The sequence below is a fragment of the Haplochromis burtoni genome, unplaced genomic scaffold, assembly GCF_018398535.1.
Source record: "Haplochromis burtoni strain Fernald_Lab_line unplaced genomic scaffold, NCSU_Asbu1 Contig_91, whole genome shotgun sequence".
Lineage (NCBI taxonomy): Eukaryota > Metazoa > Chordata > Actinopteri > Cichliformes > Cichlidae > Haplochromis > Haplochromis burtoni.
In genome coordinates this window covers 130,192-154,487 of record NW_024582452.1, presented here as the reverse complement: position 1 = coordinate 154,487, position 24,296 = coordinate 130,192, and the positions used below count along the sequence as shown (strand labels likewise).

The 24,296-nt window shown below is 40.9% G+C and overlaps 1 protein-coding gene across 1 annotated transcript in view; it reads left to right on the top strand.

Moving 5' to 3' along the window:
- LOC102291117 (cadherin-4) overlaps positions 1-24,290 on the top strand; it is a 239,206-nt gene extending 214,916 nt beyond the window's left edge. Inside the window, exons 10-17 of the mRNA XM_005926152.3 lie at positions 915-1,100; positions 4,870-5,126; positions 11,975-12,117; positions 16,353-16,592; positions 17,919-18,155; positions 19,212-19,351; positions 19,435-19,599; positions 22,151-24,290. Coding sequence (XP_005926214.1) covers positions 915-1,100; positions 4,870-5,126; positions 11,975-12,117; positions 16,353-16,592; positions 17,919-18,155; positions 19,212-19,351; positions 19,435-19,599; positions 22,151-22,357 — 1,575 coding nt within the window. The 3' untranslated portion in view covers positions 22,358-24,290. The remainder of the gene's footprint in view (positions 1-914; positions 1,101-4,869; positions 5,127-11,974; positions 12,118-16,352; positions 16,593-17,918; positions 18,156-19,211; positions 19,352-19,434; positions 19,600-22,150) is intronic.
- The last annotated feature ends 6 nt before the right edge of the window (positions 24,291-24,296 follow it).

Below are 24,296 nucleotides of genomic sequence, written 5' to 3'. Positions count from 1 at the left end.
AATCTGCCCGCTGCTGTCGGCTGTTTGCTGGGTGATGCGAGGTTTGCCAGGCAGGGTATTATGATCCGATGGAGTGTTTGGTCTGGGGCTTTGCTCTTTGATATCCTCACATAAGCTACTCAGTCGCTCTTCCATGCCTGTTACCCATGTGACACGGTGACTGTACGGTACTACATGCCTGGTGCCTGCAGATGAGATGAGGTCATGCCAACACGCTCTGACCTCAAGTAATTGGTTAAGAGTTGACAAGTTGTTTGTGTAGGTAGGGCTACAGTCAAGTTGTGTTTTATGGAGTTGGAGTGGAGTCATTGCAATAGTTAGTTGATGGGTCTTTGTGGGATTTATTACTGAGCCTGTACAGCTTTGATGAATCCCTAACATAGCAGACGCGTAACAGACAGCAGCTCACTCCTCATCAAGGCTTATCAGGGCAAAGCACATGTGTTTGTACAGGACAGGGACAACTAAAAAACACTCATATACACTTAAACATTTGTTTTAACCCTCCACACTCCTGTTTTTATCTCCTCACCCATTCTTTTCTCCCATGTTTCTGTGGCTTTTTAAGGGATGAAATAGTATTGCTCATCAATGATGTGTACTAGCAATGCAGAAAGCAGTGAAAATGGAACAACGCCCTTGTGTGCATGTGCTTGCTAGTGTGAAACTGTGTTTACTGCTTGTTTACTACCCAGCAGTGGTAAAAGCGAATTCATTAAAATTACTCTACCTGAAAACCTGAAAGGAGGAATGTTTCTATAAAGACAAATGGAAAAGCAAGATAGGCACTCAGTGGCTTTTTGTAGAAATTGCCACACTCAAACGGCTCAATGCATCTTAAACGACCACAGCGGCAGTGAGATGTTTCAAAGTGATGTATCACGAGGGTAACATTTCACTCTTTCTTTCTACAGTTTTCTGGAGAGGTCCCCGAGAACCGTGTAGATGTCGTTGTGGCTAACCTGACGGTTATAGATGCTGATCAACCGCACTCCCCTAATTGGAATGCCATCTACAGGATCATCAGCGGAGACCCATCTGGGCATTTTACCATCCGCACCGACCCGATTTCAAATGATGGCATGGTCACCGTGGTGAAGGTAAGATCCAGGCCTAACATAACATTCTGAGCCTTTCCCTGTAGAAGAAACACACTGGTTTTCTCTGTTGAATGTCAAAGCCCCTCCAGATTTAGGTGCAAGCAGTAATAATAGACTACAGAGTTAAATAGGGACAGATTGGGGTCTTTGTCTTTCATATGCCCCTTTATGTCCAAATGAGGGATTGGAGACCGCTGTGCCCTTCAGAAACAGCTCGTACGCTCACACAGAGACTTAAACACAATGGCTGGTGAGACCACTGTAGCAAATTAGGTATTGATTTCTCAATTACAAAGGCAACGTTTTTTATACACTCATAATGTTGTAGCTGCTGTGGTAAAAGACAGCAACAACAAAGCCCTGTCTTGTAACAGCCTGCTACATTACTGTTTGACCTCTCAGTCAGAGGTTGTCCGCATGATTTTAACCCATTTAGAAAAAAAGCCTCCATATAACATCAATCATAAACTGTGTGTGTGTGCATTTACTGTAGATGTGTGTCCTGTTGATTTGCATCTCTGTGGCCATCCTTTGTGTGGCTTTCTGTAAATGTGCTTACTGTGTTTCATGGGTTTTGTAGAAATAACTGTTTTATTTCACCCAGGGGCTTTCTCACCATGTATCTGACTCCTGCAAACTGCATCTCACATCACATAATAATCTGAAAAAAATAGCAATAACATTTCCTTAGAATTCCCATAGCACCCTGAGCAATGAGCATTGGCATTTTGCTTCTCTTCATTATCTCTAGATGACTGCCTTTTATAATCCATTCCTCTCACTCCCTGATGCAAAATTCAGCAGGCAGTCGGGTAGCCCTAAGCTTGCACAGGGACCCGTGGGAGGTTATCAGGAAATCATAAAATAAGAGACAGGACACCCCCTGGGACGAAGCAAGCAATAGACAGTCTCAACAAGTAAACAGGGTGCTTTGGTTTGCTTTGTGAAAAAGGAGACAGAACATTCACATCAGACAGCTTGTAATAGGTAAAGTCAAGAACCCATAAGACTGGTGCTAGCTTGTTGTTCCTGCTCTTTTTTAAAAAAAAACACGTTTTTTTTAACCAAGGCATCTGTGGCTGCTATTACAGACAGATTAAATTACACTGACACCCAGATACGCATCAGTCTTCCACAAGAGAGTTGAATTCCTCTGTAAACAAGGGGTGAGGATTTAACCCGATGATGTCACACATTTGCACTGCTCTCTGTGGATTTTGTGAGCCGTATTCTCGTTTTACGTTACGGTAATAAAGACAGTAAACACACAAACACACACAAAAAAAATACAAATCCACACAGACACACAAATAAAGCCACTTGCTTCAAATGAGTAGTTAAGTTATGTAAATCACAGCTTATGATAAACACCAAAGATGACAGGGGAAGTGGAAAGGAGAAGTGAAGTGAGGCGAAGACAGATTTCCGAGGATTGAGGAATGCAGCCCGCAGAGAGCATAGATCACAGAGAGCCGGGGTAGGGCAGATGTGAAAAGACGAGGGGGTGGAAAGCTGAAGTCCAGCGGAACAAATTAGGTAAAAGGGAAAAAGAGAAAAGAGCGAAGCGATTCAAGGAGATGTAAGATGTGATGGCTCATGGGCAAACGATGCAAGCCATGTTATTGACCTCTCACCCCTCTGGCTTCCCTCAGGGTGTGTGTGTGTGTCTCGGTGTGTATGTGTGTTTTATGTAGCCTACAGCTATACTCTAGACCTCCCTGTGTTTTGAATACCACTGGCTTTAGATCAAAGAGCCCTGAGCGTGGTTAGCCTGTAAATGGGCTCCCAGTGCTCCACGAGGTCACAGACGAATACACACCAGCGTGCTTACATTTATTTATACTTGCGTGCATGTACATACACAGGCAAACCGTAGCACCGGTACAAACACCTCTTCTTCAGTGGCCTTGTCAACCAACCTTCCTGAAAGCGCTCATTTTGTTGTTTTTTTTTATCTCTGTGCTCTCAGACTGTCCGCCGATAACAGTGAGTTGATGCAACATACAGATCTGCTCAAAGTCATTAACATCAGCATCAGCTTTGGAGCAGTAATTATCATCTGCCTGTTTAGAAATGTACAAGTGGACACTACAAGCAGCATACTTGTTCTGTTTTTATCTCCTTGCTTGCTGTCATTTGAACTCGATTGTGTATTCTTCATTAGGGGAGCAAAAAACTGTCACTGTGGTTTAAGCTCAGGTCTCAAAACCCCCTGTAGTGTACACATATACACACTTTTAATCCAAAAGGAGTGACAACACACGGCGAACAGTATCAGCCCTGCACTGTGTCTGCGTGTCTGTGTGCGTCTTTGTTCATCAGGAGACTACTTGACATGACATCTGTTCATCTATCATGTCCCTTTTCATCAGCAAGGTTTAATGCATATTCCCCAGGTAGAGGCGAAAAGAGAAATGTTGACAGGGATCTTTACACTAATCAGTATAATGATTGTAGTCTAAGCATGATGCTTGGAAATTATTTCTTCAGAAAAAGAAATAATGCTGTTGACACTATAATAGTAATAATCAGACTATATAATAAAATATCACTTAAACTTTCTCTAGCTTTAACTCTATAGCCTGCAGAGTTTCGTTAATGTGCAGGCTATGAACACGGGAGGTTAGTCACCTCTGTTATATTTTTTCATTGCTTATGCTCACCAGTACATAATACAGTCTCCTTCATTCTTGGACATTTGATTTGTTTGAGGGCAAGAATTTAAGAAACCTTGAGAAAAAAGCAAGAGAAAATGTACTTTTCTTAAAGGACCGAGAGCCAGCGTTGGTGTAATGAGTTTTACAGTTACACATTTGAGTACCCAGCTTACTATTTCGTTATAATAAGTAGCATAAAGAATTCATTTTTAAGTTATTTAATTACTTTTTCAACTAAATGTCACCACATTCCCATTTTCATTCTTTTGTAATGAGAGCAAAAAGTGTAAATAAGCAAACAATAAATAAATACAAAAAAGAAAATAATAATAATAAAATCCCAACCACATTTGCAGTGTTTACATCTCTTTCTGACTTCCTTGCATGTAGCTGCATACCAGGAATATAGCCTAGAATGTAGCCCATATTAGCCTTCTCTAATCTCCTCTAACTTGACTTACAACTATATGGTTGTAAGTCAAGTTAACCAGCACAATTACAAAGTCACATCAAGAGTTTGAATAAATTAAGTCTCGTGTAAGTCTTTGGAAAATTATTTGTTCGAGACATAACGGGTGTCTTTCACCTGCTATCTTGTATTTTGGTTGAAGTCGTTGGTCTGAGGAAAATTAATAGCTTTCTTGCTGGTCATGTGGTGGGAGAGATGTTGCCAATATCAAGAAGCTGTGCAGTGAAGTAAAATCAATACACTTAGTGGTAAATGTACACAGGGCTACAGACACCCTGTGGATGTATACTCATGAGCAAGCTGAAAGGGGTATTTATTTTTGGTAATGCAAAACTATTCTAAAGTGTTACCTTTACCCTGCTGTAGGTAACACTGTAACCTAAGAGGCTGTATTTGAAAAGCAGTAATCTTACCCAGAATCGGTCCAGAATAGAGCATGTCCTCATAGAGAGAAAGAGTGAAAAATAACAAATACTGAGATGAAGAGACAAGGGCAACCTGCACACAAAGGAGATAGAAAGAGAAGACGGAGCAAGCAACATGAAGGCCAACAGTTTCAAAAAGCTTAAACTATTTCAAATGTGTTCAGCATTCTCTCCTTTCAAATGTAAGTAACTCTGTTTTTTTTTTTTCCTTTCTCCAGCCGGTAGACTTTGAGATGAACCGTGCCTTCATGCTGACGGTAGTGGTGTCCAACCAGGCCCACCTGGCCACTGGCATCCAGTCCTCACTCCAGTCCACGGCTGGGGTCACCATATCTGTGCAGGATGTAAACGAACCTCCTTACTTCCCCACAAACCCAAAACACATCCGCTTTGAGGAAGGTGTCCCTGCTGGCACCAGCCTGACGACCTTCTCGGCGTCAGATCCCGACCGACTTCAGATGCAGCAGATAATCAGGTACTGAGCGAGTACTGAGAGACAGTTCTGTCCACAGAATGGAAAAATTCAGTAGGGCATTAGTTTAATTTTGATCTTGTATAGCCTTTAAATCTAATTAGATAACATCTTTTCCATGTGGTTTGGCTATATTGTCTAATTAATTCTAGCTTGTAGAGTGGCTATCTGCTGTGTAAGCACAAACCTGCATCCATATGCACTGGCAGTGGGCTAAAAAGCCTCGGATTGGTTCCCTGTCAGTGGTCAGAGGTCAAAGTTCAAAAAGGGGACTATATTTTGGCATTACCCATCTCTCAAAATCTTACTGTGAGAAGTTTATGTGCCAGCAGAGAACTCTGAGTAAGGAGGGTAAAAAGGTTAATAGGGAGCAGCAGCCTCTGGGGTAATCAGATGTGTGTGCATTCTGTAGGTTGCATGAGCACATACAGACAGGTACACACACACACACAGATGCACACAACACGAGAGAGAGAGAGAGAACAAAAGAGATGGAGCAAGGTGGGGGCGGCAAAGAGAACAGCTGGCTGAGGCCCAAACACCTGACACAGCATTATGTCCACCTGCAGTGTTTCTTCTCTGCGCTAAGCCTCTCTGGATTTTAAATGTAAACCAACTTTTGAATGACCAGCAGGTCTTTTCTAAGTCCTGCTGTCAGTTTGACAGCACCAGTGGCTCCACTATGACCCTTCAAACTTAGGTGGGTTGTGTTAAGAACAATCTGCTCTGCATTCTAGATGAAGAGAGAACAAGGCTTTAGATGACACCCATACAACTGCAGAACCCATATGTTTCCATTTGTGCATGTACAATGTCAGTACTGATTACAGTGAGTGCACCGTGATTTATAACTAGCACAGAAGAGTACACAATTAAGCTGATAACACGGATGTTTGGTGTGACATTAAGACCACCTCCTTCCAACCACCTTGCACTTTAACAGCTCCTTCCTTTCAATTTCTCCGGGGAAAAGATCTAAACAAATTTCCTAGATAATTTCACAGCAAATGAGAGTAAATTGGGTGTACATTATAATTTAGGAAGATTCCAAAGTCACCAGCTGGGCTCCTTCTCTCGCTCTCTTGCTCGCTCCCACACTTTCTTTTTTTTCTGTTATCTTCCTCGCTAGATCAGTTTCTACTTTTTGTGGATTTAACTCACTGGTCTCCACTCTCTTTTTCCATGACCTGTCAAGACTGCGGTGCATCCTGGATTTAGGTTAACACTTTTACTAGCATGCTGTGTTCTGGCACAGTCCGACTGACATAAACACAGGCTACATCTCCTTCCTCCGCTCTCGCCACATGAAAAGCAAAGACTGCACCTCATTCATTTGGTTCCATCTGGACAGAATCGTTATCAATCCCACTGCTTTACACCTTTTCCATAAAAGGTATCTGCTCGAGTCGTTGCGTAAGGACACCAGTTGTCTTCATTATTTTTGAAGAATTTTAAATTCAGGGTTTCGTTTTTGCCATTTTCTCAGTTGTATCACACAGAACTGATGCTGCTGCACATACTGTGCTGTGCAAGAGTCTCACTCATTTCTTTATATTTTGCTTCCAAGGAGCCAGACTTTCTTGTATTTTTCTGGGTTTTCTTGGGTTTTCTGAAAGTCGTTCAAAGCTTTTCTTTGGACATTTGTTGCTTTTTCACTTATTTTCGATACACTCGTTGTGCCTTACCATTTTCAAAGGGATATTTGTCTTTGTTTGTTTTTTATCAATTCAGAGTGACCGATGAGTCATTTAACCATAAAAAAGGTACCTGACTCAAGGGATGAACCAGGGTCCATACATAACAGACAACTTGGCAAAGAATACGTTTAAATTTAAAAAAAAGAAAAAAGAAAAAACGTTTTAAAAGCTATCCTGGTTTATTTAGCTGAACTGAAATTTTATATTGTTGCAATGGAAAATTGGGATTTCTGGTTTGAAACTGTTTATTTCACTCTACCTAAAATCACTCACCACAGAAAAAAATCAGCAGAAACAATTAGTCCTTAAGTAAATAATGTACTTTAACTCAAAGTTTTAAATTACATTATTGTCTGATTAAAACTAATAGATTTAGCTGTAACAATTTTTTTAAAGTGGGTTTAAAGTAACCTTTTTTTTCTGTGTATGAAAGTCGAAGGAAAGGTTTTGGAATGACCTTCAAGAAATCTCAAGAACTATTCCTGAAGACTACTTCAATAAAATGAAAAGAAAGCTTGCCTGAGAGGTTTCTGACTATGATGAGGAATAGGTGGTCATACCAAATACTCACTCTCAAGCTCATTTGAATTTCACAAACTCTGTTTGTTGGGTCTGTGTTTCCACAAGCCCCGCTAGTTTAGAAACGTATTGACATATAGACTGACCCCAAATCCGGCCTCCACTTGCTGCCTTTTATTGGGAAAACAGTTCACACAATACACATCACAGCAAACGCACCTCCCACCGTAAAACCCCCAAATGGTTCTAAGACAAGGCACTATGTGTGTGTATGTGTAAACATCTGTATGCATGTGCAAGAATGTGTGTGTGTGTCCCTGTATACATGTGTCTCTGTATGCATGACTTCCTGCTCACCAAAAGGGTCATAAAAGCAGGAAGCAACATCACAAGAATCAGATCTTCCAGATAGAATGTATCTGCAATAAAACCTCCCCAGCACAGAGTGGCTGGAGAGGTGGTCAGAGACAAAGGAATGTCTTGATCCTATAGATTGAACTAAGACCTTACAAATTTAAGAAACACAATGACAACATTCAACAATTAGACTTAACACTGTTTTTGCTTTTAACACTGTATTTCCATTTATGTTTGCACATTTCAATTTCCTTTTTTTTAGCAAAATGTAACAAACAAGGGGTGGCTCAAGACTTTTGCATAGTATTGTACTTCCAAATGCCATCATTCAAACATGCCTTAAACCAGGCATGCCTTTAATGGGAAAGACGTTTAGATATTACACCGGGCTTTGTGTTAGATGTAATATATTGCACATGTCGGTGTGTGTGACAAAAAGCTGTCTGCCTTTTTGAATGGATACATAAAGAAAAGTCAGACATGGAGAAGATTTAGAGGGAGCCTTAAAAGTCAAAAGTAAAGTGAAATAGGACCTAAGGGACTATAAAGGGAGGGAAGGGGACATGAACATGGTGAGCTGACTTCAGGTCAAGGTTTGAAGTTGACAGGTGCTTATCAATGGAGGGACAGACTGACAGTGTGGGCTTTGGGGAAAGGCAGTGTGTACAGGAGTGGGATGGGGAGAGGGAAGAGGAGTGAAGCATCATGCATCACCTGTCAGACACCCAGCCAGTAAGGTCGAGACATGGGACTGGAGACACTGGCATAAGTGATTACCCAAACCGCCTTGGCTAAGCTTGAGACATGCATTTTTCATCCTCAGGGTCGGGGGTTTGAAAAATAAATGTCATACCTCTCCCTGCTGCTTGCTAAGATCACTAACCTGCCAGGCCTAATCATACATCCAGCTGTACTCACACACCTAGCAACTCCCAAATGAGAGAAGCCTTCTGGTAGAGGAGAGCTTCGGAAAGCATTGGAAATAAGGCGCGGGAACGAATAGGAAAACTTTCACACACAGAATAACATTGAAACCAAATTTCATATTCCAGAAGCGTACTGGAGGAAACTGTTTACTTTTACAAGAAGACAAAAAATATTGGATAGCACTTCATTAAAAAGTTAGCGACGGTGACAGCCAGTTGCCCACGGTTACGTCGTTTACAGTTGGGACTTGTAAACAAAACCACTGTGGGTGCTCTCGTTGGCGTCACTCTGATGACCAGAGCACTGTTGTTTACTATAGGCAGCACTACAGCAAGTTAAAACAACATTTTGAAGCCAGCCATATTCTCCACTTAACTTTTTGTTGAAATACAAAAACACGGCTAATGATTCCACCAAAACGTCGAGTCATTGTGTTGGAAATTTCCCCCTAAAGACTGTTTATACAGAAGGTTTTTTTGTGCGTTAAATATGGTTTAATTCGTCTGCGGTGACTGGAGTTGGAGAGAGTTAATTGAAGTGTGGGGATGAATAGAGCACTCTGCTTTGTGAACAAACCTTTGTGTTACGGCGTTTATCATCAGAGGGCGTACATGCGCTCGTGTTATCGTGGAACGTACCCGGGGACAAATAGGTGCTGCAGTCATTTTGCAGGGCAAAAAAGAAGAAAATGTCTTATACACACCTATTTATGCGCTCCATATTTGAATCCTTCTCTGTCCCTGATTTTAAAGGGTCTGTTATCCAAGTGAAAAACAAAAATTCTTGCTTTGGCATTGAGCTGTGCTGAAAACATTGATTTTATTTGCCCAGATGTTGAGGCACTGACCTCTGAGATTTCTGAGTAAAGTTCATTCGTGACTGCTCATTTGTCAGGCATATTAAAAAGAAATTATTTGCGTATTTCTAATCTTTTCTGCTGAATTTTGGATAAAAAGATTGACATGTCTGTGCACCACCTAAAATTAAGGTTAAATAATTAACAAGTCTCTTAACATGCCAAATCTTTTTGTACACAAAGTGAAGTGTAAAAACAGCAAATTATATTTCTGGTTTTATGTTTTTTGACTGATAGTTTGCCAGAGAAATAGCAGAAACTCCAGGGCTTAAAACACTGATGTTTGTACAGATAAAAAAATGTGTATAGTTAATTAGCGACCTTAAGAGATTCCCATTAGCAGACATTTTAAACCTTAAAACCTACTATAAAAAAGAGTTTGTGTGATGAGGCTTGGGTCCAAGGTAGACAGGAGGCAAAGCTGGGAGGTGAAGAGAGCTGGGAAGGACAGTGGAGAGTGGGCTGACAGGTGAGTGTGGCAGAAGAAGTGACAGCATCGCTGGCAGGTAGCTGACTGGTTGCTGGCTTGCACATTAGGAAGATCTGAGGCGCAGAGACAGAACTTGGTTAACACGAGAGCGAAATATACAAGGAAATAAATCAGAGTTGGCCCAGCGTTAGTTTACTGCTGAAGCTGACAGAACAATCTGGCGGAGAGTGGTTGGAGAAGCAGTTGGTTAGGTGAGCTGATGAGACAAGGGTGTGCCAGCCATGGATCAGGATGAAAGCCACGCCCAGGAAAGCAAAGTAGAACGCAGAGACAGAAGGGAGGGGAAGAAATTTGGCTTAATTCATCTTCATATTGACAGATATGAAAGGGTATCAAGAAAAATATTTCCTCAGATCAAAAACTGTTTGTTTAATAGGCTCAGAAATATGTTTTTATTTTTCAAACATGATGTTTCTAGCATTTGGAAAAACTTTTTATCTTCTCATTAAAATGTACACCCATTTGTCTGCCCTCCACTCCACAGACAGAGAGCATTTGTCAGTTTGGCATGGTCAAGCCAATAGAAATGCATTTGGACACAGAACAGCAGTAGGTATCAAGTCGGTCTTAATGAGGACATTAAAATTAGATCATACAGCCATGCTGCTACTTCCGAATGTCACCTCTCCTACACATTCCTGCTCATTTTCCTCCCTCTTTTATCCCACCCTCCCACTGTGATGGACTCACTGTAGTCCTGGTGGTGATTTCACTGTCTGCCTGTTAGCGGCTGTGGGCTTGGCTTGCCTGTGTGAATCTGTCTAGAGTGTGGGAATGTCATCTCTGTGATTCCCTTCCCCGCACTGTGCTCTGCCTCGGATCATGCCCACTGCCTGCTGGGAAAATCCCACCTCAATCACTACAGGATAGAGATTATAGTCTCTGTCCACCCCTCACCCCCCTACTTATTGCCACCCATCCCTTCAGGCTTTCAGTCTCCTGCATGTAAGTAGAAATGCTATGCAGTATTTAATCAAGCACAAATAAATAAGTGAGCTGTACGCTAATGCTGAGTAAAGTACATTTCAGTAAACATAAAAGTGGGGTTAAGGTCAAATCCATTTCATTTTGAATAGTTTGAAAGCCTGGAAGTGTATGTCACATAACAAGTTGGCTTTTTCACCCCGGCTCACATTCAGTAAATGAAATGAAATTGGTGTAGAAACATAGGTGCACAAGGCCAAGGTGTCACATGTCTACAGATGATGTCTCATAGTGTACGCGTGAACCAAGAGCGGTTTCTGTTGATGAACTCGGAATCGGAGAATAAATGAGACACAGATGAGAAGATACAGACGGGGCTACGAAAATGAATGAACACAAAAGCACCTCAAGTTAAGGTGAGGCGACATGAGTAGAGAGAGCTTAGATAAAAATGAATGTGTGAAACAAGCCAAAGGAAACAAAAGCCAGCAAAACAAGAACAGCGAGATCAGAGTGAGATTGGCATTCAGTCCTGGAGATGATCCCCTGTTCCTTCTCTGCTGCTTTATCCCAGAGGACTGCTGCCACCTGCTACCACATCCACTTTCCTGTCAGTACCAAGATCCCATGTTCCCATCTCCACACTATACACATTCCCTATATACACACACAGGCACATTTGCAAACATGCAAGCATCGAGACATATATGCATATAAACCTCTCAGTGTAAGCTTAAGCAAACACGTTCAGAAAATGGGTGTGTAAAACACACACATACACACACACACACACACACACACACACAGGCAGTTGCGTCAGTGCTTAACTAGGGAGGTAATTGACTTCAATGGCTGGTACACAGGAGTGGGAAAAAAATGAGGTGAAATTGACTGTAGGCTGCACGCTCTGGAGAAGAAGTCGTTGAAGAATTAAACTGTGTGAAGGTCAAGCTGTTGTGATTTTTAGACCGTGTGTGTGGGGAGGCAATTTAGGTATGCACAGATGCAAGAGAAAATTTCTAATTGCTTGTAAACAGGGAAACGCTAACGTCTCCATCGATCTGTCTTTGTGTGTCTTTAGGTATTCAAAGCTGAACGACCCAGCAGACTGGCTGTCCATCAATAGAAGCAACGGTCAGATAGTAACCACAGCAATGCTCGACCGGGAGTCTGTCTATGTAAAAAACAACATATATGAAGCCACATTTCTGGCAACAGACAATGGTAAGAAACTCTTTTAAGCTGCTGCATTAGTGACGTTTGCTATTTTTCATTTAAAATCAGAGTTTGCTGTTTCTTACATATTTGCTTAACACTTTTACCACATTTTTTTATCAAGTTTTCATTCTTTAAAGACTCCGATGTCCAATAGTTTAGGCATATGATGACAGAACTGGGACTTTCTACAGTATAACATACACCTCAGCGTAAAATCAGTATTCTTGAAGGTGCTTTGCTACCATTTGTTTTATATGCATTTGATGTAATCCAGAGCCAAGAGTTGTACAGTGTAATTGAACTCTGAGACACAAGCTAGTGTTTTGTATATTGAGTATATCAGCTGATTAAAACTTCGACTTGCATGTGGATTTAGAAGACTATAAAGGCATGTAGCTGGGTTAGAGTCAGTGAAAATCCAGGATTTGCACAACTGGTTAAACTGTTGAGCCTCTCCTATCTTGTGTCCAAGCCGGCTTCCTCCTTGGGCTTTGTGCAATTTATGTAGCATACATTGTTTGTTCTGCCTCAAAGTTGAAACTCAAGCATTACAGAGCACAAACCCAATCACAGCAAACAAATAACTTTTTCTCAAGTGGAAGTGAATGTTTCTTGTTTTCTTAAGTAAAACGGGAAATGCTATTTTCCTTCCAAATTGCCTTATCAGTGACGTGCAGCGCACTGGTGCATTTATCTTAAGTTGAGCTGGCTTTGAAACATTGGTGTGTTTATAGGTGTTAGCATGTGTGAAGCCACTCGTTTGAAACGAAATTTGGCGAGTACGTGCACATGTGTGTGTACATGTATTTGTGATGACTGACAATGTCAAACAGCAAAAAATGTAACCTGCTGTGTTGATGCATGGAGACGCAGCAGGATTATAGGTTTACATGCTCCTGTTGTTTGGACTTTCCTGGGTTTTTTTTCTGCTTTTTAATTCCAAACCTTCTTTATAATCACGATATGTTACCTGTTTCCTATTATTTGGGGTTTTTTGCTCACCTCACCTTTGTAAAGTACACCGTTTCGACAGGCGTGCTTCTAATAGGTCTGCCTGATATTGGGACTGTGGCCAAGAACAAAAGAAGCCAGAAGGGTTTTTTTCATGTGCATGTTTGTGTGTCTATGTGGGTCTTGCCTGAGTGCCAGCCGTCACAACATAAGAGGGATTATGGTAAGAAGTACTATGAGACAGTAAGGATAGTAGAATGGGACATGAAGAGGTGGTGACAGCATGGTGAGAAGTACACTTATTACACCCCCTCGATGAAATCTGACCATTTCAGAACCCTTTGGCTCATTTTCCTCTTAACACACCTATGGTATTGTTTATTTTTATGCGTTATTCAAAGAGCATATGGTAGGCTTACTACGAGTCTTTTCACCATGCCTCGCATCTCTCATCCCCCATCAAAAAAAGGAGTTAATACAAATCCTTTTGAGGAATTTACACAAACATAATTATTTATTTAGCTGGTTAAAACCCACATAATTCTCCTATCAGCTGTGGCAAGCTGCTTCCACATGTCCCCCATACATGGCTAGGATTAACAAACCAGCAGAACTGGTAAGCCTCTGTGTGTGTGTGTGCGCGCGCGTGTATGTGTGTGTGTGCATTTGAAAGCCTGCGTTTGCAGTACTGCATTCATGAACCACATGTATTCCTGGTAGAGCATCTACACATGTACAAATTGCATTTAACAGTCTGCATTAACTGTGTATTTGTATAGGGACAAGTATGTGACATGAACCATGCCACACACAGGGCCTATGCTAATTTGCAATGCCTGTCCCTAGACTGGCTTTTAAAGTACAAAAAAACTGGAAATACACACAACAGTTAATACGAAGAGATACATAATTACTGTCTGGATGCTTATAGCATGAAAAAGACACTAATAATAAAAATGTTTAATTAGTGTCGGTCAAATCAAGTGATCCACTGAAAGGATGGGAAATGAATTTAAAGCTTTTAGAAGCTGTTGTATAATATTTGAAAACTCAAGTGATTTTATAGCCTGCATGGCTTCCTAAAGGATCTGGCTTTTGAATGATGAATAATAACTTGGACATTATAGAAGTCTACCTGTTAATTAACGAGTCGTCATAGTTAAAAGAATGCAATGTTATCTATCTATAGACAACATGAACAATAGATGAAAGATGTCGTTACCATGACATTAATCTCTGGTTTCTTGAGGGGTGTTTCCATCTCGAGGGATGGAAACACCCCTCGAGATAGGTGTTTCCATCTTAGTTGCAAAAAACTGATGTGGCAATGAAGGACAGAACTGGCTGTAAAAAGCTCATTGGCTAATGTCTCGTGCTTGGCAAGTCAGCGTGTCATTTCATACTCCATTGCATCACCAAGATGTACAAAATACACTTGTTTTTTAGTCATCGTTACCCAAAATTAGTAACAGAGCCCTTAAACTCAGTAGGAATGTGTTTATAGTGGCCTTCAGATAGAATGCATGTTTAAGGCACTTCCCCCAGTACTGTGTGTGAGCTGAGCATCTATATTGTTTTCACTTTTACGCCTGTTGTCCAGTTATGGCAAAAATTTTAGGTCACTTATCCAATGTCTCTAGATACTAAAACGTATTATATTCATCAGTGACGTCTTGATGTCTTTATTAATCACTTGATATTAATGAAGCAATCGAAAAACCATAGTGTTACCAGTCAAACAGAGCTCGAACTGATAACAGACTCACTCCAGACCCTTGTCTTCAGCTGTGTCTCACCCTTCTTGTGGCAAACGTCTTGCTCTGTTGCCACATTTAATTGGCAGATCTGTAAGCTTTGCATAAATCTTTGTAAATTACATTGCCCTTATCTCATGCCAGAGATGAGCCCTGGGGTCGCTTGATTCCATGTGATGACTGGGCCAGTGGGGCATGACAGGGAAATGACTCCTAATTGGGGAAAGCTAAGGGCCGTCACCCACTGACACACACTCAATAAACAACGCTGAGCTTTATACCGCTAAGCACCCTTTTTTAAGATGTTTCTCTGCCACATTTTCCTGCTGCACATACGCATTCATGCATTCATCACTTTGCTCAGCTATCTCCCTCCCTGATTGTTTAAAGTGTCTATTTCTTATTCCTAGTTCTCCATAATGCAGTTGCTGATGGTCTGTTGCTGTGTTCGGTCAATGCAGAAGCTTCTAGATTGTGCCCGTAGACGAAGTGTGAGCGTGTCTGTGTGCACCAGTGCATGTTATTGCACTCCAAGGCTGACACTATTGTAGTTAAAGCAGCACTTACAATGGCATGCCTACATCAGTATCAGACCAAGTTGTCTCGACAATTTCCACAGATTTACAAAGCTGAGTCAGAACAACATTGGTGTAAAGTTTAGAGCGTTTAATGTCACAATTTTGTTACCTTGCTAATAGGCAATAGCTGCGGATTTATATGTATAATGTGATTACTACCTAAAAATGGTAAATGAGCCAGTCTAGTGCAGTTATTGAGAGTTCAACACAGAAGAAAAATCACCTAGATTCTTAGTACAACTTGATCTCACTTTAAAAATGATGCAACACTGCTTTCAGTTTGCAACAACACCTTTATTTTACATTCTAAATGTTCCCTGCATACGTTCTATGGAGATTTACTTTTAATACATAAACACACGTGTATACTGTGTTTAATTTCAAGTATTCTGTGTGACAGTGAAGGACTGTCAATGTGCATTGACAATGTCCCATTAGTTGTTTTAAAGCAATGTACTGTTAATATTTCAAATAAAAGTGCCTTTATGTCCAAAATGGTAAACGACTATCATATAACAGTGTAATACACATAGACAAAGACTTGTTTAGTTGTGTTACAGTCATCATTATTGTACCTAGACTCGCTCCAGAAGATTGGATGCGCTGTGCCGCCATCTGGATCGACTGTGATGGGTTTGATTTTGCTGTAAGACTAAAAGAAGAACTGGAAAGCACAACTGTCAGAAGTGTTTCTGTCAAGTGTAGAAATTCTCCTGCAGCTCCACAGTATTCCTACCTTTTCATCGTCATTGTGAATGAACAATGCTCCAATCACCTCTTCTCGTTCCTTTTTTGTATCTCTCTTTTTCGTCTTCTTTCATTATTTCCCTCACTTCTGCCAGCCTTCGACATCTCTCTCTTCCCCTTCAATTGTCCCTTTCACTGCACACATCTTCTCTTGTCATGTTTTCCTCCTGTCGTGATATTATTTTTTTTGCTTCTCTCTTTCTGCTCTAAGGCTCTCCTGCAGCCAGCGGCACAGGCACACTGCAGATCTATCTGATAGATATTAATGACAACCCCCCAGCACTCATACCCAAAGAGTCTCAGATCTGTGAAAGGACGTACAGGAGCATCAACGGTGTCAACATCACTGCCGCTGATGCCGACACAGACCCCAACGCTGGACCTTTTGTCTTCGAGTTGCCCACGTTTCCCACCACCATCCGACGTAACTGGACAATTTCTAGGATCAGCGGTAAGGTGTTACCACTGAAGAGAAATTATCAAATTTTAAAAATTCAAAAAACGTTTTCGTTTTTACTTTTCTGACAATGCATCAAAAATCTCCTTACGCGTTTATTAACCACGTGCACGTTCATGTACATTACTGTGAAAAAGTCTTGAGTAGCTTACCATTTCTTTTTATTTTGCTTTCAAGGAGCCATACTTATTACATCGTTAAGTACTTTTATACTAGCACCCTGTCACACAAACATATAATTTGTTCAAATTTCTTTAGTTGAACCAATGAAAAATGTCACATAGCACAGTATGACAGGGATAAAATAGTAATTTTCTACCAACGAGGTGATTCTCAAAGAGATTTTAACAAAAAACTTGGCATGTACCAGCGTGCTGTGCAGTGTGTCCTTAGAAAATTTGAAGAAACTGAACAAAAGGACGGCAAAAGAAAAAGTGATAGGTCATGTCCTTAAGAAATAGGAAAAGATCTAGCAAAGACCTGACACAGGACCTGAGAGATGCATCTAGCCTTTTGGTTGATTCATCTTTGATTGAAGCCTCGTCAGAAATGGTTTCAGTAGAAGGGTGGCTGCCAAGAAGCCAAATTACTCAAAAATTGGACTAAAATTAGTAGCAATGGTTCTTATGGAATGAAAAGCATCTGATTGGCAACAGCTTCATTTTTCAGCATGACAGTGATCTCAAACACACTGCCAATGCAGTAAAAAGATATCTGGATAAAGGAAATACACAATGGCCTCCCCAGAGCGCAGACCTGAACATTATTGAAGCAGTGTTGGATCATCTTGACAGAAAACAGAACAAAAGATAGTCAACATATAAAGAAGAGCTTTCAGTGTCCTTCAGAAAGTCTGCAGAACTGTTTCTGAAGACTACTTAAAGAAATTACAAGACAGCTTGCCTAAGTGTTCAGACTGTGTTGCAGAATAAAGGTGTTCGTACCAAATATTTGCTATTCATATGCTCATTTGAATTTTGTCTTTTTGCCTTTTACGCTATATTTTTGTTTGCAAGTTTCACTAAATGGCTGCAGTATTTATTTATTTTTTTACAAATATCTGTTATTAAATGTAGATAAAACATCTAAATTACTGTTATTTTATGTCTTGATGCATGCTCAATTATCCAGGTAAGTAAATCCCCAAAAGTTGATTCTGTTCATCTTGATGTAACGTTTTCAGTGGGAGAACTCTACATCCAGATGAGCAGAATCAACTTTTGAGGATACGGTTATTTTAACTATTTGTAACCCAGGAAAAAAATAATCCTTTTGAAAAATGAAATGTGATTGTTAGTAATGTCTCTTTTCCCTTTACAGGTGATTTTGCCCGTTTGAGTCTGCGGTATCAAATATATTTAGAGCCTGGAGTGTATGAAGTCCCTGTAATCGTGTCAGACTCCGGGAACCCTCCATTGTCCAACAGGTCAGTCATCAAAGTTAAGGTGTGTCCCTGCGATGAAAACGGAGATTGCACCACCCTCGGGGCCGTGGCAGCTGCTGGCCTTGGAACTGGAGCCATCATCTCCATCCTCATCTGCATTATCATACTACTCAGTGAGTTTTTGCTATTCATTCAGCGATGCTCTCAAACATATCACGTACCCACACATTTGCTGTAGAAAAGTTGTCTGTGATTAGATTCCTCAAAAAAGTGTAGTACATGGCACAGACATAAAATATTTAACAATACAATAACATCAGCACCAGTTTGTATAATAGATAAATGCCTGGAGTGCTTGAATCTTCTCCAGCATCTCTGGATGAGATGTTTTTGTGTTCTTTTCCTGGTAGAGAAAAAATGCTACTATCAGTCTTGCCTTACTTTGTTGCTGCTGTGTTCACACTGTGTATGGCATCCCAATAGATCATTTCAAATGTTTTAAAAGTTTCGATTATTTAGAGTCTTCTATTATCTTATAACTCCTATTAACCCAGAATTCTAATTGAATCTGTTTTCTTGTTATTTACTCAAGTACAGCACACCAAGCTTTTGCAGTGATGACATATACAAGCACAAGATCACACAGAAATAACCATAAATATATAAATAGATAGATAAGACTACAAAGATAATAAAAACTTAAGGATAAAAAATGAAACGCAATAACAAAGAAAAATTGTTCGTCATGATTCATATTACTGAAACGTTAACCGTATGATTAAGTAGGGAAAGGTCATAGTGTCTGTGGTTAAAGGGACTGTTTGGAGGAAATAAATTATGAGTAGCAGCCATCTGCCTGCTGGGCCCATTCATCCACCAACCGGCTCCCTAAGTGGTTTTGTGCTGGCATAGCTATGTCATTGTACTTTGCAGTTTGTCATGTTAACATAAACTTAGGTTGTTTATTCTTGACGGTCTTTTATCCCTCAGGACGAATGGCGAACAGCTTCCTCAGGATGCATTAGTAAAACCGACATTTAATTAAATGTTGCCAAGTCCGACACAAACGTGCTAAACGTATTAAATGCTATACATGTTTAGCATCTGCACTCTGTGCTTATATGCAACCTTACTACGTACTTATCTGATTGTCTGCTTTTAGTTTGTTTTTTAGAGGTTGTTGCAACATACCATAGGGTTTTTTCACATTCATGTGTGTATCATTGCAGGCATGGTGCTGTTGTTTGTGGTGTGGATCAAGCGCAGAGAGAAGGAGAGGCAGACAAAGCAACTGCTCATTGACCCTGAAGATGATGTCAGGGACAACATCCTCAAGTATGATGAAGAGGGAGGAGGAGAAGAGGACCAGGTGAGATCCTGAGAGACGCACTTGCTCAAATACACAAATACGCGTTCTGTTTCAGACTGTACCTTACTTAGATTTCTCTGCAGGACTATGACTTAAGCCAGCTGCAGCAGCCCGACTCCTTGGAGCACATCATCAGCAAGCCGCCTGGTGTCCGCAGGGTGGATGAGCGTCCGATCATCCCAGAGTCCCAGTATCCGATCAGACCTGTTGTTCCCCACCCCGGAGACATCGGAGACTTCATCCATGAGGTAGATTTATAAGCACACATTATCTTTTGCATGCACAATGGCTCCACTGTTACTAGATTGTTTGTTCCCGCTATCAGATGGACCACTCACTTTTACTTTCCGTCAATCTGACACCTAACGTGATTACTTATTCTGAATGTTGTTCAAAACGTAGAACTCTACCAGGGTGATGGGAACGACAAGTTTTGCTTTATGTTACAGCTCCTCTCACCGTGCCGGGTTAATTTACGCACACACACATACAAATGAGCACTGTCCACTCACACAACTCCAGCGTTGGAACACTGATGCGAGAAAATGCTGATTGACAGACTTGTGACAACACGTTCACACTCGAGAGGTGTTGGCAGCTGTTCAGCTTTGATCCATCCAGCCTTGACTCTCTCTCACTCTCTCTCTTTCACACATGCACTCACCTGAGCTCGCTTCAGCAGTCTGGTTAAACACAAACACAGCAAACACATGGTGATATTGCCATGCACTGTGCCCAGACCGATTGAAGCTTTTTAGGTTTCTATCCATAGTATCTCTCATTATGTGACTGAAAAGGATGAAGTCCATTCTTTTCACCTAGCTAACCTTCAGGTCGATGGCCCCAATTTATCATTCTTGGAAGCGAGCAAAGAATCGAGCCTTGCACGATAACATGAAGACCCCGTCATATCTTATTTATGAAACTGTGTCAAAGTATTGATGAAAAGGGATGATCGCACATTGAAACAAAGAGCTCCTGAGTTTTGTATTTGTATTCACGGATCAATCATTGGCACCTACACAATGAGGTTGTGTAGGTGCCAATTGTGCTGTGTAAACAGTATGACACGTAAGGGCATGAGAAACTTCGCTTGTTCACCTGTCATTGTTAATATTGATAATGTTGTGGCTGAGGCTCAGTAACTTTTGGCCTGTTATTGAGAAGCAAAGTTCCACACCAACCATATACACTTGCAATTTCTATATCGTCACTATGTAGAAGAAGAAAAAAACCACAACAACTCTGCACACTACCTAGAAATTGAACTTATTAGGTATGTTAAAGATACAAACACAGTTCCAGATTATCAGATATTTTTAAAAGAGTCAAAAGTGGCCACAGTAGTTTTATAAAGATACTGCACTTGTCTAAGAAGATTGTGTATAAATAGTAGATAATAAATAGTATTGCAGCAGGTGCTGATTGAATTGGTCTGTTACTGATTTATGGTGTGTGATTTCAGAGCAGAGTTCAGTGAGATGGTGGTTCTGGGATTTGAAAAAAACAAACAAACCTGTTTCTTAATCATGTAGTGCGTGCTAGTGCGTTTGCCTGAGGGCAGACATTCAAACAGCTGATGAGCAGGGTGAGATAAGTCCTTTAGGATGCAGCACTTTCTACAACCAGTGATATTTACCAAAAGCTTTCTGTGGATCCTGTAAAGGTTGTTTTGTTGTTGTTAAATTAGCTTGCTATGATACATACCTCTAAAAATAACTAGTAATTCTTTAAGATCTTTTCACTTCTTGTGCCTTTTTTCTGAACATAATCTTTAAGAATACATTTTTATTGTGGTTTTCTATGCACTATGATTTAGAAGATCCTAAACCAAACAGAACAATGCAAAACAAAGGTCAAACTGGTCTATTAGCATATATGTTGTGGATGCTCTAAGACTTAACTCTCAGCTTTGGTTGCCATATCTATCACAGCTTCCCTCTGACTCTGTTCTGCTGATTTGTTATTTAGAATCCGGTTGTTCTTCACCAAGTTAAGCTTTGGAGGGTATTACCTCTGCCGTCCTCAGTGTATCTAATCAGTGTGCAGCAAAGATGGTCCTTTAAACTGGCTGAGCTTGCACTAATGTGCAGGACTTTGCCAGAGGCATCTCTGCACCTTTGGTCCTGTGTATGAATCTGGTGCTTGTGCTGCCATTATCACAGCCTCTGTGTTGTGTTTCATCTTGGATCGTGCCTCCTATGTACTACATTTCTGATGACTGGGAGGGCACACATGTTGATGGCTTTTCTGCTTTCTTGCCCTCTGGTGGAGCTTTCCTGTATGTCTGTCATCTTGGCTTCTGATAACTCCATCCATTCATGTTCGGGTTTCCCAGCATCTGACTGTTTATCCGCACAGTGTCTGGGAACTCTGTTCTGCTGCTTCAAAGGTGACACTACCACAATGCTACCCAGCTGCTTTTAGGTAAAACCTGCAGCAATCAGGTTCTTCTATTAGCTTCACATGTACATGTAGAGGTATAAAAACTATATGAATGCATCAATTTCTGTAATGTTTGATGATGATTTTGTACAATGTTAAGTATGGGTACATTAAAGACCCCCATGTATACAACAGGTACGATTCACAGCACCTTGAACAAGCTGACATTATTTAATTATGCAATGCTACAGTATATACACAAATATGCTATAAATGAGGGCATGATTTACATTAAATGTCAGTTTGATGCAACGCTGAGTTTAATGGCTTTGAGGAATATTGCTCAACATACAAATCACATAAAATAGTGCAACAGTTTAACAGCTGACTTCTCTGCTTTCCCGTCTTCTTCAGGGACTGAGAGCAGCAGACAACGATCCTACGGCTCCTCCATACGACTCCTTGCTGGTGTTTGACTACGAGGGTAGCGGCTCCACCGCTGGCTCTGTCAGCTCCCTCAACTCCTCCAGCACAGGAGACCAGGACTATGACTACCTCAATGACTGGGGCCCCCGATTTAAGAAGCTGGCTGACATGTACGGAGGAGGGGATGATGATTAAATTTGCCCAGTCGCACGCGTACACACATACACACACACGCAAACACACATCCTTGTCCCGTCAGCTGGCCTGCCATGCTCTGACCCCTAAAACAAGGGGCTATTACATCCTTATTGAACACAAGATAACAAGGACATGTTCACACTGACCAACGGACTGACCAACCAACCAATCAAATTGCCCACCACAGAGGACCAGCGCCATGAGTCAGTTTCGGGTGCTCTTCTCAACCGTCTCCTGCTCTAAGCCTGTCTGTGACTGAAATGGAAGCTCTGATTTTTCAGACTTCTCATTAATTTTCAAACTGTTGTGCTTTTGTTCCATTTGAATGTTATATGCTAGATTTAGGTTTAAGTTCCTCTTGTCAGATTTTCATTTTTTTACCTATGTTTGTGTAGCCTTTTATTTTTATTTATTTTTTTATATCCTCACCCCTCTTCGATTCAAGCTGTTCCCTATTCCCGAGGGTCATCGCTTTTCCCTCGCTGTCAGCCCCCGCCCGACTCTCTGAAGAAGCTTTAGGTTCGAGCTGCTTGCTTTGTCTGAAGCAAACAAAGGATAAGAAAAGGAGAACAAGAACATCGATATGAAAGTCCTTCCTGCACGAAGGGCCTCGGTTTATTCTTTCTTGAACTTGAATTACTTAGAACAGAAGCACTGTTGTTTAAAAAAGTGCCTTCAGTGGTGCGTATTTTAGCTGACTCCCGCTAACTCAGGATTGGTTGCCATTCTCTGGACTTACACGCCCCCATATGACCCCCTGACCCTTTAATTCACACCTCCCTTGTCATTTCTCCCGTTGTGCAGGGCTGTGGTAGCTGCGGGAGATCTCAGTACTGGTTTCAGAGGAGTGGTGACTGGCCAACGAGGGCGCTTTATGCTAGACGTACTGTACATAGGCCTACAGTGTGTCTGTAACTTATGGACAAATCATTAATTTTTCAAGTCAGGCATATCTGTGCTCCTAGATCACAGCCAACTTGAATGTGATGAATTAAATCACAAAAATACATAACAGGACTGTCTTAGAGAAGAAATGCATTATGTGTCTTTGTTTATCGTGGCTTCAATAGCAGCTGTGTTTGTTTTGAGCTCCGTGCGTTTGCAGCGAAAACTCGATACGGCTTGTTACTAAATTTGAAGATTGACAAGTCACACGTGTTACCTCTGTAATGTTTAACTATGTATGTACAGGTGAGGGTTATTTAGGAAAATGAAGGTATTTAACATGATTCTGCCTTTAGGATAACTTAAAGTCTGCGTGTTTATGTGCATCCAAATCCCAAAAGGTTGATTCTTTTCATCTGGACGTAGCGTTTCAGTGGGAGAACCGTTTCGTCACTTAGATGCAAGATATTTGCGTCTAAAGGTAATAACATGGCACCAGTTATCATGCAGTAAAAGCGCCACAGAAACTATATTAAATGTACATTTATGAAGAAACTACCAGATAACTTTAAATAGCTCTGATAGCATTACTTACAGAACAGTTATCTTGTCCAGGCCCCATTCTGAGTCCCTCTGTCTCCCTTTTTTTCATTATCCGTCTGTTGACTCACTGTTGTTTCTCAACAAACTTTTAATATACAAACTCTGGTGCTGGTCCCTGTCAGAGAAACTGTGGGAATTGAGCCTCAGCCAGGGACTTAGTGCCTTCACAATCTGTCTCTTTTCAGGCAGCGTTTCATTCATCTGAAATTTTCTCCTAAAATTTTTGGCTTTGAGTTCAAGAGGTTTTTAAAAAGAAGTTAGTAGAAGGGAAAGTATAAGAAATTCTGCACTTTATCAAAGCAGAAAAAGCTAAACTAAAGCTTCAGTAATAACGTTTTTCTATGAGACAGACATTTTGAAAGGCAGTTTTTGTTGTGACTTAATGAAAAAGCAGCGCTACCCGTGGGTTTTTGTAATCATATTTCAGGGCAGTGTAAAGAGAACTGGG